The sequence below is a fragment of the Vidua macroura genome, chromosome 3, assembly GCF_024509145.1.
Source record: "Vidua macroura isolate BioBank_ID:100142 chromosome 3, ASM2450914v1, whole genome shotgun sequence".
Classification (NCBI taxonomy): Eukaryota; Metazoa; Chordata; class Aves; order Passeriformes; family Viduidae; genus Vidua; species Vidua macroura.
The window spans coordinates 82328008-82343723 of NC_071573.1; the positions used below are offsets into that span (position 1 = coordinate 82328008).

The window sequence follows — 15716 nt, forward strand, 5'->3', positions numbered from 1 at the left end:
TTGCCTGAGAACGCTGATAGTAACTACACAAGCTATAACCTCACTCTTAGTCTCTGAGTTTTAGTAGTTGTGTTGGATCCACACAGTTCAGACATAGGCAGTCTTGTGGGAAATTATCTCAAACAGGAATCTTCAATAGTTAAAAACACCAAACCCAATAATAATAATAATGGTACCACAAGATGAATTAAGCAACAGATTGTATTACCTTGAATTGCAGAAAATCAGATTACTTCCAAATATAAATACTCAATGCTTGTGCACATCACAGTCCCATGGCCACTATGGCTGTCGGTATAAAAGATGGGTCATCTTCAACAGCAATTTCTTTCCCTCACAAATAATAGCTACAGATTTCAGAAGGCTGCCAAGCAGGATTGAATCTAATTCAGCATGCTATCAGCCTTAGCATCTGACAGCAGTATTGGTACTTCCAATGGATCAGTCTAGCAGTCAATCTATAGATCACCCTACCCTGTTTCTAGCTTCTAACTGTGTAAATCACAGACCTCCCAGAAAATATGCAGCATAGCCTGGGAGAGGAGCTGCAGTACATTAGGAGATTGAGCTTGGACCCTGTGTGAAATCAAACAAGCAATATTTTTTCTGGTGCACTGTGAGTTGTTCAATAATCAAAAATTTTTGTCTTTGAGAGACTGATGTGTCTCTAGTCACTAAGTCACTAAGCAAGTGTGTTTCTCAGAGGGAATTGTGTTCAGTGGGGCTGCTCAAGCTCTCCAAAGGACAGGCTGCTGGGAACAGGTGGGTGCCCGGCAGTGCAATATGCAATGCAAGCTGTGTGCACATCGCAATTTGCCCCTGGAGTCTGCAGCACCCTGTGAGCCCTGGGGTGGATAGGGCATGAACTGATCTGTGTTTGCCCATCCTGATGCTGCTGCTGGGCTTTCACTAGCACAGAGCCTAACAGGACATGCGTTAATGCTGGGATTTGGTCTGGGGCAGAGGTGGTTTACTTATCTTTGTGGGAAAGGGAGGAACAATCATAACCATCAAGCTGATCACTTATTGTGCCTTATGCTTTTAAAACCACAGATAACTAGTACGAAATATTTGGATCTCCACAAAGGAAAGGTCTTTTCAGTCTGCATAATTCAAATGTGGGTTACCGTAGGCCTGAAGCTAGGAAACATTATTTATATGTTATCAGCCTGTCTTCCTTATGTTGTTCTTTACAGTTTTATCAGAAATGTCAAGAGTTGATTACTCAGCTGAGCCAAAATCCTGAATATTTCTTTTTGTACCTTTGATCCTTTCATTGTTGTACAATCAGATGTGAAAGTCTGCTCAAGAAGGGGATAAATACGTTCTGAGATATTGTTGTATTTTGAGAATGTAAGGACCTAAACAAGCAGTCTCCCTGGATTCTACTTAGAATTTGCAGTTGTTTGCAAGAGTGGGCACAACCACCTTTTTGATTTCTTCTAACCTGTGTCCAAGATGACAAAGTTCATCCCCCTTTCCAGGACTTTGCATCTTCCATCTACTTTCTGAGGTGGATATAATGAAAAACAGAACTTGAAAAATCATCTGCCTCAACCCCCTTACCCCCCCTCAAAAAAACCCCAAACTATTGGTGTTCTCTATCATCTCCTTTTTATAGAAAGCACTGAACAGTTTGGTTTTGTTTTTCTTAAACTGCCCATATAATAAACTGTAGATTTGTACTTTCCAGTGCTTTCTTTTGAAGAGACCTCAGTAAACTAAAACATATTTCAAAATGCAAAACCATTGGTCCGAACTAACTCAGATTAATGAATGAAAACAGTTTCCTTTGAAAGAGGGATCTCAGGCAGCACAGTAGAAGCAAGTTAGCTAGAGAAGTCAAAATATTCTGGAGGTCAGCAGAACAAAGTGTATTTCCTTGGCATATGATGACTGTGTGAACACTTAAGCTATCTAATGTTTTCCTCTGTCTTCCTGATAGGCTTCTCACATCACCCAGAAATGAGATTAGTGGAAAGAAAGAAGTATGCTTTCCTAGTACACCTTCCTTAGCATGCCGAAAAGGTGATAGCAAGAAGTAGGATGAGATAGAAAACAGGAGTGGTTTTGCTCAGGTCTGAAGATACTGGAATGATTTACATTGCAGTAGAAGAATGCCTAGGGTTGTTTTCCTTCAAATGTGCCAGGAGGTGGTACAAGACCTACTGGTGGTTTCATATGTATTGTCAAAGCTACTGCCTACGACTGCACACATTCAGCTTCTTGTGAAAGACTGTTACAGGCAAGACCAAAGGAAAAATTACTCTTGCAAGCAATTCTCTACCTACCCAAAACAAACAACAGCAAGGGTGGCTTGTGTAGCAATTTGTAGGAGGAGATCTGAGAATTTTCATCCTTTCTTTAAGGCTAGGATCTAGGAAACTTACCTGAAGGGTAAGAGAGGAAGAAGGATGCAGTTGCAAAATTAAAACAAAAAAAAGACTAACTGATAGAGAAGAAAAAAAAGAGAAATTAAATTGCAGTAATGGAAAGGGATATGAAAAATCAGGCAGATGATGGAATGGCAAAAGAGAAAATTAGGGAAGACAGTTGCAACAGAGGAGAGGGAGATATAGTTGAGATAGCTAAGAGGTGGAGTCTCAGACGGAGCAATGAAGCCTTATGTGATACTGGCATAGAACAGGAAACAAAATGACCTCCAGGTGAAGGAGAGAACAGATGGAAGCAAATCTGAGATTCATCTCTGTATCAAAGAGTTTCATCAGGGAGTCAAAGAGTGAGAAGTGGATCAGAAGTTGCAAACTATCAGAGTAGGGATGGCAGGTGGAGCTGCCAGAGGCAGATGGATTGGGGACACCACTGTTGTCTACAAACATCTTGGATATCCAACACCTTGAGTGAGAAAAGCAATTTGAATTGATACTGGTAGTAGAAAGAAGATGCATATAATAAAATGTTAGTAGTCTAGAATTGGAATTAGAAAGTTCTGGAATTAGAAAGTTCCTAACCATCAAATCAGGAAGCTCTGTCCCATTATGTACTGTCCTATTAGGAGCAGGGTATGCAAACACATCCTAGATTATCTTCAGGTGGAGCTTGATAAGTTTGGGGATGCAATCATACACACAGTTGATATCCACGATGAGTGAGACCAGATTGGATGTTGTAGGTGGACCTTCCTAGTCCCTGCCCTAATCTTATTTTCCTAATAATGATGCTGTTGATTCATATGTATTGACCAGGACAGGTGCAGACAGACACACATTTACCTCACTCATTTTCCAAGCCAACTGGATGCCACCCACTTCTGGAATCTGTGTAGCTGGAGTGGCCCAGGGCTGTACCCAAGTTTTTAAATCTGTGCAAATACATGACTTTCAGATCTGAACTGGCTTGCTTTTGCCTATCTTGGAGTGTGGGCGAGGGAGTCCACACCTATCCATACACCCTCAGAAGGCTGTGCAGAGCTCACATATTCAGTGCCTTAGAGTGTGAAAACTACATAGATTAGGGATGCAGGGACTGTACAAGATGATGTAGCAGCATTGAGAGGACTCAAGATCCCAGAAGAAGTATAGGAGCAACACCTGCCAGTCCAGGGTGCCACAGCAGCATGGTGAGGAGCCACGTGCAACACCTCTGTGGTCACTTCTATATGACAATGTCGTGTTTTGTGGCAGACTAGTCTGATACACCACCAGTGTGTACCATGTCACCAGGAATGACAACTTGCTCTTACATCTTTGGTTGCCCTCCCAGTTGTGTTGAGTTCCTAGACAATGCTGCACAGTGGGGATGGTGCTCTGTTCCTCCTGCATAAAGTATCCCTTCCTTGTCTGTCATCATACTTTGTGTCTTGCTCCCAGGAGCTGCATTGCTCCTCAACAGATGTGCAACCCCCTGCTCTTGCTGCAGTGGCCACAGCCATCTACTGCATCAAGTTATATTCCAAGGCACCAATGGATATTTCAATATTTGGAAGCAAACATTTGTCTGTTACAGGTGTATGACAGATTACTTTTCATTGCTAGTAAGGATAAGGAAAGAATTTTAGACCCTTCACTGTATGGTCACCTGCACAAACAAGACCTTTATTTTTCCCACTAGATTTCCATTTTTCCCTCCTAATAAAAATCTATGGTTATGAGTGGGCGTGGGTTGCACTGTTTCCGCTGCGACTGGAATGGGACCATTCCCACGCTACTTGAAGTTTTGCATTCTTGGCTCATGAGATTACTTGCAGATAGCTGTGGCTATGTCTTCCTTTGATGAAGATGCTCTTATCTCAGGTGAGATGTGGAGTGCTTCATCTTGCAACATTTCTGCTACCCCCCCAGGCAGAGAAAGAGAGAAAGAACACAGGAAGAATGACAACTTGTACTTTCAAAATCACAATCTCATAAGGACAACAGTTGATAACAAGCCCAAGCAAAACCAAACTACTGACTCACCCTCCTCTCTCCTGGCCTGCTGGGAAAGATTGAGGATTTATGCACAAATAGTAACACTGGATTCAGTGGGACCCTTTTTTGTCATTACAGGAATTGGTATTTTTTAGACTATGCATTTATTGAAGAAAGTTGTCTCCATTTTTTTCCCCTGAGCCAGGCTGCTTTTATCAGCAGACCTGTGATAGAAAAGGAGCATATATTTCATTGTGTGCCTGTATTAATATGAAGTGAAGAACTGCATATGTTGCATACTCGTACCCTACAATAGTGCCCTGTCTGCAAATAAAATTATGTCTGAGATTATAACTTGCAAGTGCTTTCTAGCAAAAGTGAAAATTTAGGTTTTGAATGAAATGCCTTTGTTTCTACAAAAGAGGCAAGAAAGGCATTCCACAGTAAAAGCAGAAAACACAGCCAAAAAAAAACCTGCATAGAAATATTAATATAGATAGTATAGATAGGACATAGATTTATAAATGTGATGTCTTATGCATGCCTTCTTAGTAATTTATGGGCAGATGAATAAAATCACAGAATTATCTTTGTTTCCAAGCCTATATAATGTTTTTGTTATTAGAAATACATGTTTAGCTGAAAGCTTAATTCCAAAACCTACTGTGTAATGGTCAGGACTGCAAATCCAAGCATGCTTCTGACATGAATTAGAATGCATTAAAGTTAATATTGCAGCTGCAAACTGGATCCAGACTGCTTTTGTATATGCCATAGAGGTAAGATTAATCTCATTTTTACTGTGTGAAAATTAGGCAATGACTCTCAAATGGTTAGGTGGGCTCCTGCCCTTAGGTGCGCACCACTTCATGGTGTGATTCATCCAAAGCTAAGGCAGGTGTCTGAGAGAAGGGTGGCATATCTCCCTCAGAGCATATCCCTCTCCATGTTCGAGAGAGAGTGCAAGTGACTGTCTTGCAAGATGGATTCCCACCACTGGAAATCTCATGTTACTTTTGCTATGAGATCACTGCATTACTTGGTGCTTACTAAAGCTTGATCTCCAATATCTTCTCTATTTATACTTTCTCTGTAGTGTGTAGGCTTCTCCATCACTTTACTGTGTGCGCTCAATTTAGTGTAGAACACTGAATTTAATAATTTTCAGTGGGATTCCCTCATGTTCTCAAGGACCGTCATTTTTAGCTCTTTACAAACACTGATTAAAATCTTCAAAGATGTGTCAAAAAAGGAAGGCATTATTATCACCACTTTTTTTTACAAAGGAGGAATGAAAACACCTAGATTAGGGTCGATGAAAGCTTCCAGCACTTCAGGTGTGCACAGACTGATTTTTCAGTGCTTACAGCACTATACATCATTCTGGAAGCACGAGACACAACCTGTTGTGACCTGGATTGCAACTATGAGAGCCTTCTGACTTCTGCAAACTACCCTTTCCCAGGTATTGTGTTTGCCACTGTGAAAAACTATAACCTTTTACTCCATTTAACACTGTTAGTAGCAGCTTTTTCTGGGACAATACCACTCTGGAATAATGACAATTCAATTTACGTGGCTCGCCCACACTCCATAAGGTGTCATTCAACCAATTTTACTGTTAAAGCATTGTTTCTGGCACTGCAGATCCATTTTAGTTCAGGTTCTGCAATGATGGTGCTGCAACAAAAGCAGCTGAGCCTTAGCCGACAGCAGCCTCCTCCATTGTACAGTAATAACAAATTCCCACAGCACGCAGAGGCTATTCTTTGCCCCAAGAAAGGCAGGGAGTCCTGAGGGGAAACCACAGGAGTTTGTAATCAGGTCATTAAAAGAGTTTATGATCATATTCAGGAGGCTGGAGTAAAGTTTCACGAGCAATTTGAATTTACTTTTTCCTTCTTGATTTTGCAAATGCAGATTTCTTCTAACAATTGAAAAACATTGCCATGCACTATTTTGAACAAGTCAGCAACGGGAGAGGAGAGGTGTCCTTGAGTGAAAGCTCTGCCTGGGTTAGCAGCAGCGGTAGGTGCTTTATCTGGCACGCTTCCCGCAGCTGAGCTCACACTCCAGGTGATAGCAATACTGTGGTCTCCTGGGCGCTAGAGGGGGATGGATACACGCGCCACATCGGTGGATTTCACAGCTGGAGAAACGGTGCTTCTGTTTTCAATCCCAGAAGCTGAATAGTGGTGACAAACCTTTCTTCGATGCTTCTCTCTCCCTGTCTCTCCCTCTTTCTCTCTCTTTTTTCTTTTTTTTCCTGGAGTAGGGATTTTTCTGTTGTCATCCTCTTGCCTTCTGTTAATTTCTGTCTCTGCTTCTTCATTCCAATGCATTATTTCCATTGACTTCTAAAGGCTGTCTGGTGCTGTGCCTTTCCACTTTCCAGGGAGAGCTCCTATTTTTGCTCCTAACTCTGCTCACAATCCCTCACTTCTCCTGTTCCTGCTGGTTTCTTGTACCTGCACAGCCTCCAGCTTCATGTGACGCTTAAATACAGTAAATACAGGTTCTTACTCTGTCCTCAGCAAGACAAGTGGTATCTCAGCTCCTTTGAACAGGATACTAAGATAAGATCTGTTGATCTTCTGAAGAATCTTGTATACAAGCACAGTGAGGTGAGATCCATGAGTATCAGATCTTGTGGGAGTTCCATTTGAAGCCTAGTATTTGCCCTCACAGTAGAAGGTGAAGTCATCTTGAAAATCGAAGATGTTGACTACAATCTTCCCTCTGGAGTACCAGGCACTCTTTTTAGACATGGTTACATAGATTCACACCAGGCTAAAAGAATCATCAGCAAGTACAGCATTGTCTTCAAGGTGAGCCAAGCCGTGGAACTTGTTGGCATTGTGCCCTCCAGTTCAAGGACAGCTGAGTTGAAGCTGTTGTATATGTAGATAAAGTCAATGACCTTGAACAGATTTTTTATAATAAAGCTGTGAGCAGAGACTGTCTGGTGTGCTGTCATTAGCCTGAAATTCAGGCTACAGAACCATGAACCATGTCCTGGGTTCAGGTTGTTGGTGAGTCATTTAGCAGGCCTTTGACTTATGAAGGTAAGCTGGATTCTACATAGAAATGAGCTCTATTAATAAGCTGCTTCTGTCCCTCTCTTCCCCCCGTTTTTTTTGTTTGGCCTTTTGGCTCCTTTCTCTAAGCCCCCATGATTGTTTTTCATTCTGCATATTTTCTGTACATTTTACCTCTTTCTAAAATTCCTCACTCTTCCCACTGAGCTGAGGATATTCCTTCCCCTCTCTACATTCTTCAAACCAGCAGTGGGAGCACTGAGATGAGAGCATAGCCCTTCTGCCCTTTTCCATGGCAGAAGCTGCTGCATGTGCAAAGCCAGCTGAGCCCTGCTCCTTCCACCCCGGCCTGTGCTGCACTGTCTGGGTGCACGTGGAGCATCTATAGTAGAGGTAGAAGCTTATAGGACTTGGGAGGTGTTTGAACTCATATGTCTGCTGCCAAATGATATTGTAGGTTCCAAATGTACAAATGCCAGTTTTGGATGCATTCTGCTTGCTTAAATCTTAAGAAGAACAGGCAAAAAGCCAATGTCCGGAACTAATGTTTTCATTCAGCATCACAAGCAACTCACCATGGAATATCCTGTTACCCTGCACTGCAGCAGGTCTGTGGCAGTACTATTGAACCATTTTAACAAAAGAAAAGCTACTGAAGACTTCCACTCTGAGGGCTTTCCATGGAAAATATCAGTCCAAAAATACGCAGTTCTGAAAGGTTCAGTTAGCTTAGGGACATCAGAAAGTGAGTTGTGTTTACTGTAGAGGTTGTTACTTCTGTCATCACTACTACGCAGGGGTTTAGTTGGTTTGCCTTGTTTGGGGTTTTCTTCTTCCCCTTCATTTTGGCAATTTACTCCTTGATTAACAAAGTGGGAGAAAAATGTGTGTTCTTTTGTCAAAAATGACAGGTACTAAACTCTTTTTATTATTTAAACTTCTGTTTTCCTTAGCTATTTGACTTCTAGAAAGGACTTCTAGAAGTCCTTTCAACATCCATCTCTGTTGATGTGCATTTTTACATATATATATATATTATATATATTTACAAGTTCTCTTTCCTTTGACTTTAGCTTGACATTCTAAGGAATTCTAAGCTATCATACTCTTCGTTGTGTTGTCTGTCTACCTGTCTGTCAGCCCCCATTTGGTGAATTTGAGCCCTCTTGCCAAGCAAAACTAGGCTGGATCCACTACTGAAAAAACTCAGAAATTAATTCCCTTAAGTTTCATGGAAACCATTGTGAAAGGAGTGGGACAGAAAATGGATACAAATAGCTTTCCCTGCTGCAGCTAAAGCAGAAGCTCAATGTTTTTTCATCCTGACAGAAGGGCAGTCAGCACACACATCATTTGGCACCCACCCCAACACGTGCTGCCTCTTCTCCAGCCAGACGGGTAGGAGACAGAGACATTTTTGGGGCATGCCACAGTGCACTTGGAGGTGGAAACATGGAACTCTTGCAGTGAGAGATGTAGGAACAGATTGTACACATCTGTAGGAAACCATATTTTAGCATTTCTGCTGTCCAAGGAATATCTTACATCTATTTGGTGTTGCACTACGACACAAAATAACTCACGCATTCACTCAAGATGCAAAAGAAGGAAAAGAGGAAGTTTTATTTCTGACCTCGCAATATATAGAATTCAAAAAGAGACAGTGGATTGGAGGGTGAAATTGCCACCTCTCCAACCACACTGGTCAAACCAACAGTCCATCAATTCTCTCCTCCCACAAAGAAGAATGCAAAATAATCATTATTTACATGACAGTGTGTGAGAAATTCCAGTAGAAATATGTAAACATCAAAAGGCATAGAAAACTTTTAAAAGAACATTAAAACTTTTAAAAGAACAGGGTGACAATTTGGAAGGAAGTGAGGGTAATTATAGAAAGGTGCAGGCAGGGCTAAAGGGAAAAGGTCTTAAATGTGTAGGAGATTGGGCTACATTAGTTCTGCTGCTTATGGCATGACACAGTAACTTTCAACCTTTGTTATTCCCATTCTGGAAACAATCCTGAACAACAGCCGTTGTCCAGTCAACAAATTTTTGGTTTATATTGTTTAGTTCCTTAGGGAAGGACTTTGTCAATAATGGGAGAGGGATTTAATGCCCACAGTTTGCTGCAAGACTTAGAAAAAAACCTATAAGAAAGCAGTTAATAAGGGGGAGCTCCATCGTGCAATTACAGCCAAGTACTAGAGGTGTCAGTGGAACAGAAAAAGGATTGGGGTCAGGGACTGACAAGGAAAAGGAATGATTTGTACTGATTCTACCATTGACCAGCCTTTTATGTATCTATCTTAAACTGAATAAAATTTACCATTGCCCCTGTTCCTTAAAGCCAAAGCAAAAGCAGCTGGAAAAATGCTCACTAGAAATAATACAGTTGAACCTAGCACAACTGGAAAGTATGCTGATGCTCCTAGACAATCTTTAAATACTTAGACTAAGGGTTTTTTAAAAACACACAGTATCATGAAATGCTTAATTTTCTCTGCTTTTAATTCTAAAATGTTACAAAATTACTTCATCATCGAAGCATATATGGCTTACAAATACGCATCAATGATTTGCTTGAAATGTGTTTATTTAGCTCATAATATTCTCTCATGTCTTCAAAATGAAATATTTTATTGCTCAGATGTCATTTGTTTTCAAAGCCAGTCTGGCTTGACATATAGGGTTTCTAGAAGTAGTACATTTAGGGTGGCCTCTACTAGGATGGGCCTGAAGAAGAGCTCTTCAATAGCATCTGCATCAATGTCTCGAAGAGACGTGATTAGCTGAAGAATCAAAGCAAACCTGCTGAGGCTTCCATGGAACATTGTTGAGATAAACTCCATCAGAGCTTTCTGAGCTTCCTGCTGCAGTGATTGTACATATGGGAGAGATTTCAGGACATGACATTCTGTCAAAACAAAAAGTAAAGTAACAAATCCTGAGTAAACATTTCTGTTCTGTGCCTTTTGTAATGATGGGTGTCTGCATTACTTTCTCTATAGAAAAAAAAAAAAAAAACACTTCCTAAACATACTTTTTGGAAAAAGGAAAAAGAAGGTATGTGTAGCTCAATAATTTGAATGAGCATTGGGCAGCATTGTAATCACATTGGAATCTAGCCCATTACATTAAAATCCAGCTTTGAAATGGTAACAGCATGTAATTTTGACTCAGTACAGATGGAAAAGAAGTTTTGTAGTGTTGTCTACCCACCAAATGATGCTGAGATAGTGGTCTGGGCAGGTGGAAATATTCCAGCTCTAATCTACCCTACCTAGGTAACACCAGGAGATGGAGATGATGGTTTGGAGCAGCGAGCAGGCTCACAGCCTGAAGATGTAGATTTCCAGAATACCCAGCCCCATCTCCATCCTATTGTTGCCTCTGTTTACTAGATTAAGCTGTGGCACTGTAGTTCACCATACTATCTAGGTATTTTCATTTACAGTCTAAAAAGAGCAAGAAGAGTGCCTCAGCAAGAGGAGTGTCTGAAGGAGAAGAGGCCTTTGCCCTGTGGAGTCATGGTCTTGAGCCTCAATCACATACCTCCCATAGCATGTGACCTGCTGGCTCACTGAGGGGTTTGTGGGTGCCAGAACTCAGTGCTAAGGACACCCTGTGTTCATCCTTTGCCTCTGGAGGGATTGCTTTGTCAGGTAGCTCTCAGCAGCCTGTTGCCTCCTGTCCTCACTCTCTAAGGATACCTTTTATCTCCTAGAATTGTTGCAGTCTGGACAGAGGGTAGAACACACTATTTGGCAACGTTTACAGTGACTGACCCCATACCTCCCTGGAATAGAATCTGAATAGCTCACACCAAATGTTTCACACAGGATCATTCATTTCCATGTGGGAAATTCAGCACTCTTGACTAGTGCCCTGTACCAGGGCAAAACAAATCTGGTTGGGTTTCCTTCAGTCTGTCACTGGCTGACTGTTATCAGCCTTCAGCAACTCTCTTCTTCCTAGACATCACTGCCAGAGGAGAAGAAGCTTCAGCCAAACCTGCAACCAGGCTAGCCAGAAATTAAGTGTTTGCAAAAGTCATAATCTCCCCCAGGATTACCAGCAGCTGCAAGCTGTGAGGATGATTCCAAATGTTAGATTTTTCATGGAAAGGAAATTGTCAGGATTTTGTGGATTCAGGATGAAGTTGCAATAGTTTATATCTCTTCAAATATACTTGATTTCCCCATTTGGTCTTCTTTTCTATGTAATGGAAGAGTGGTTTTAATTTACATATTATGAGACACTTCTTGTTCTAAGATATGTTGTAATAATATTCAGTCAAACACATGTTTCCAGATGAACTGTAAACCTCTTAAGAGTATCCTTTTTTTTTTTTTAACAGAAACCCTGTCACAGCCTTGATGGAATTTTTGAATATGTATGTGTACATAAATATGCATATGTATGGCACTGATATAATAACAGCACTGTTTTTAGCTATTCCCATCTCTTCACTGTGCAGTCCCAATTGCTCTTCAGCCAACTGTCAAAAACACAAAAATGTTTCCACCTCACTCTGTGCTGTTCCTGTGTGGCAGAACAGTCCTACCTGCTCCTTCCTTTGACTTATGGCCTGGGTCCAAGTAGAGAAGGCTTTGCAGCTGGACCCTTCACCCACAGATACAGAGACAGCTCCAAAGCCACCCAGACAAAGCTCCCCTGGGAAGAGTGGGGATGCCAATATGTTCTGGAGAGTCTGGATTCTGTTGATGCAAGGTGCTGGTTTCCCCTCGGGGGCTGGTGCACAATTTCTTCTTTGCAGGTTCTTGCTAGCCCAGATGTGGTCAATCAGTAACCCAGCCAGAGCCTCCCACACAGAGGTGCTGCACAGTTATTTCCAGCTCTGGGGCCCTCAGCACAGGAAGGACATGGACCTGCTGGAATGACTCCAGAGGAGGGCCCTGAAGATGATCAGAGAGCTGGAGCACCTCTCCTATGAATGCAGGCTGACAGAGTTTGGGTTGCTCAGCCTGGAGAAGAAAAGGCTTTAGAAAGACCTTAGAGCAGCCTTCCAGTACCTAAAGGGGCTTTACAAGAAAGCTGGACAGGGACTTTTTACAAGGGCCTGTAATGACAGGAGAAGGGGGAATGGCCTTGAACTGAAAGAAGGTAGGCAGGCATAGGCCAGATGTGTAGGCAGAAATCCTTTACTGTGAGAGTGGTGAGGTTGGAACAGCTTGCCCAGAGATGTTGTGAATGCCACATCCCCAGAAGTTGGCCAGAAGGCCAGGCTGGATGGGCTTAGAGGGACCTGGTCTAGTGGAAGGTATCCTTTCCAATGGCAGGGGGGTTGCACTAGATGATCTTTAGGGTCCCTTCCAACCCAAAGCATTCTATGATTCTTGTAGGAGGGCCTACACTCCATCGTGCTGCCTGCCACCCTCTTGCCAAAGGGATTTTTCTGATGAGAGTAAGCACGATGTCTGTTGCCACAAGAGATCACTCAGGGTACAAGAAAAGCTTTGCTTAATTGTCATGCTTCTTATCCAAGTGATGGCTGCTACAGCTGCATGCCTGGATGTCCTGTTAACTCCAGCTCATGATCCAGCTCTGGACCGCTCTGGTCCTGGCCCTTCCCCATTGCTTCAGTCAGTTTTGGCGGTCCCAACAGAAGAAAAATATTAAGGGTGGTAATGAGGTACTCTGTAATCCAAAAGAGAGTTAGTCACTGCTGGTGACTTCCTGAAATCCTTTTAGAACTGAGGCCTGCAAAAATAGTAGCATTTTGCCAAACATCAAGCCAAAACTTGAGAAGTTTGAAAATGTGTTGCAAATATGTAGAAAACATTTTCTGAGTTTTGTGGAAAGTGTTGAAAAACTATTAAAAGTAGTAGTTGTGAAACAACAGCTGTACAGATTTGTTTGCAGCAAAGGATGGTTTGGGCTGTGTATAAGCCCTGAGTACATGTTTCAGCCCAGACTTAGATGGTGACTGTGTTTCATACGGAGGCTTAACTGAATCTAAGCTTAACTGATGTTCTCCAGGCTGCCTTCTGCAGCTCATGGAGAAATATTCCATTCCAGGGAGTAGGATTATCCCAACTAAGAGTTGAGTGCCATTCCTGAAACTGTGGAATGTGTCTGCAGACAGCATCAAGGCTGCTGGCTCTCTCATACAGCACCTTGGGGAAGCAGCAGGCCTTTAGGAGGCACAAATCCAGAACATAACCCTGCTGCTGCTGCTGTTTCTCCTTAAGTGAAAATTGCATTTTACCCACAGAGGCAATAAAAATGCCAGCTAGTTAAACTGTGTAAGCTGCTGCAGATGAGGCCTTTCTCCTCTTATCATCCCCCTGGATATAAACAGTGGTTTCTTTTAGCCTGATTTTATTGTGAAAAAAGCTTGCACTGAAACAAACTCTTCTGGTTTGATGCTGCGGCATAGACACTCAAGGCAATGCCAAGCATCTGGATGACATTACACCTCAAGAATCAGAACTTGAATCCCACTGGCAACAAATATAAAGTCACACAGCCTTTGAGCAGCCTATAAACCATGCACCACGAGAAATATAATGGGATAACTGAAGCATTCAAGCATCCTTTTGGTGCAGTCCCAAGTACAGCACAGTGCTGGCAGTGCAGCCAGCAGCAGTGATTGCTGTGGAAGGAGCTGGGCATCTGAGCCAGAGCAGGCTGGAGTCAATAAGTCTTTCCATTTACTCTAGTGGACTTAGAGCTCAGCTTTTAATGACTCATGCATTCCATGGTGCTGACTGAGGCAACCTTCCTTCCTAAGGAGCCTGAACTTGGCATCAGAAGTGAGAAGATGCAATCAGAAGTCTTAGTTTGTTGTCCCAGGCTTTGGAAGTAGAGATACTAAATTATATAAATAAAGGATATAAATACGTAAAAGCTGTGTGACCTCAACATAGCATCCTTTGCCTCACTGATGAAAATCAGATGGTTATTTTTTCCAGTGTTCTTGTTACTGAGGAAGCCTTTGTTAAAATACTTCTAAAGCTCACATCATGTGCCCATGTACCATCTCTCCCTTGCTGTGACGTGAGGGTGAGGCTGCTGTATTACCTTTGAACTGGAAGTCAGTTTGAAGTTACACAATTCTTTATGACTTAAAATTTGTCAGATAGAGGTTGTTTTGACTTACAGTGGGTGACATACTGCACATATCCAAGGAACCAAAATAAACCACATCAGGCAGAAAAAGTGTTAAATCATGGAATACAGGTTTTTGAGAACATTTAACTATATTCATAGAAATTAGTAAAACAAAACATTTTCTATACATAAATAAAAATATCAAATATCTTTCTAAGTGCATAATCATTTGTGTAATTTCTGGGAGGACTTACCAGAATTAAAAAGAATAATTCCTTTAAGATAGGCATATTCTTTTCCACTTATGTCCAGGTCCCAGAATTTCCACAATAAGTTCTTCATCTTCTGAACTTCTGTGAAAGATGCTCCTGGTGATGAGCTGCCCAGTTCATTCATAGCTGTTGAAGACTGATTGAGGAGGATTTTTTTCAATAAACTGGTGGTTGGAATCTCTCTCAGGTCAAAATCCACTCCTTCTTGTGCCATGCCCAGGACAAAAAGAGGGGCCCAGTTCTGTTGTATGAGGACAAACTGATCCTCCCAAGGCATGTGATAAAAAGAAGGTAGGTTTCTAATAAAAGTTGAAGTCTTCAACAGCACTTCAGAAGCTCTTCTGCACGTGGCTTCTGGTGTTTTCAGGACAACTCTTCTCCTGTCCAAACAAGGGCAGCCTTTGCTTCTTTCACAGCAGTGGGGACTGCAATGCTGCTGGTGCCTCTTGGTCTCACTTCCATGCTCTTTGTTAAGGATCTGGTACAGGATGCTTTTAGAATGGTGTGTCTCACACTGACATTTCCCAGATTTCTCAGCTGGGATCTTGGTGGCCATGGAGGCAGAGTTCCCTGTGGCAGGAAGCAGCATGTCTGGAGCCATGTGTCAGCAGCAGGGGAGGGCCTTTCTGCCACACAGGGAGGCATTGTGTGCTTATATAGACATGGGCAGGTGTTGAAAAGTAATATGACCCTGATCCGTAAGGTTACCTTGAACTTTACTTGCACCAGTGTGTTTCCAGTGGGGCGTGGCTGCAGGCTGCTCGTGTCCCTGGGCTGCTGTAGCCCCAGGGGAGTGGGTGGCGTGGGCCAGTCCTGGAGACAGTCCTGGGGATGGAAATCCTGTGTTTCAGAATTGCCTCATGTTTTTGTGAGATTTGAGAGAAACTTCAGAGAAGGTCAGCTGTTGGAGCTCATGACAGTGTTCTCTCTTGTATTTCACACATGATAATTTCAAACACAGA

General features: G+C 42.2%; 1 protein-coding gene across 1 annotated transcript; it reads right to left on the minus strand.

The window, feature by feature from the left end:
- Positions 1-9913: 9913 nt before the first annotated feature.
- Positions 9914-15343, minus strand: LOC128805541 (nuclear receptor subfamily 0 group B member 2-like). The gene is made up of 2 exons (XM_053974298.1): positions 14737-15343; positions 9914-10322 (listed from the first exon to the last, which is right to left on the minus strand). Exons 1-2 carry the CDS (start codon positions 15341-15343, stop codon positions 10069-10071), a joined length of 861 nt encoding a protein of 286 aa, XP_053830273.1. The 3' UTR covers positions 9914-10068.
- Positions 15344-15716: the final 373 nt, after the last annotated feature.

What these genes read in the sequence shown, in the direction of transcription:
- LOC128805541 (XM_053974298.1), bottom strand. Translation starts at nt 15,343, where the DNA reads ATGCTGCTTCCTGCCACAGGGAACTCTGCCTCCATGGCCACCAAGATC. An exon ending in AATTATTCTTTTTAATTCTG is followed by an intron (nt 10,323 to 14,736) that starts GTAAGTCCTCCC and finishes TTGTTTTGACAG; the next exon opens with AATGTCATGTCCTGAAATCT.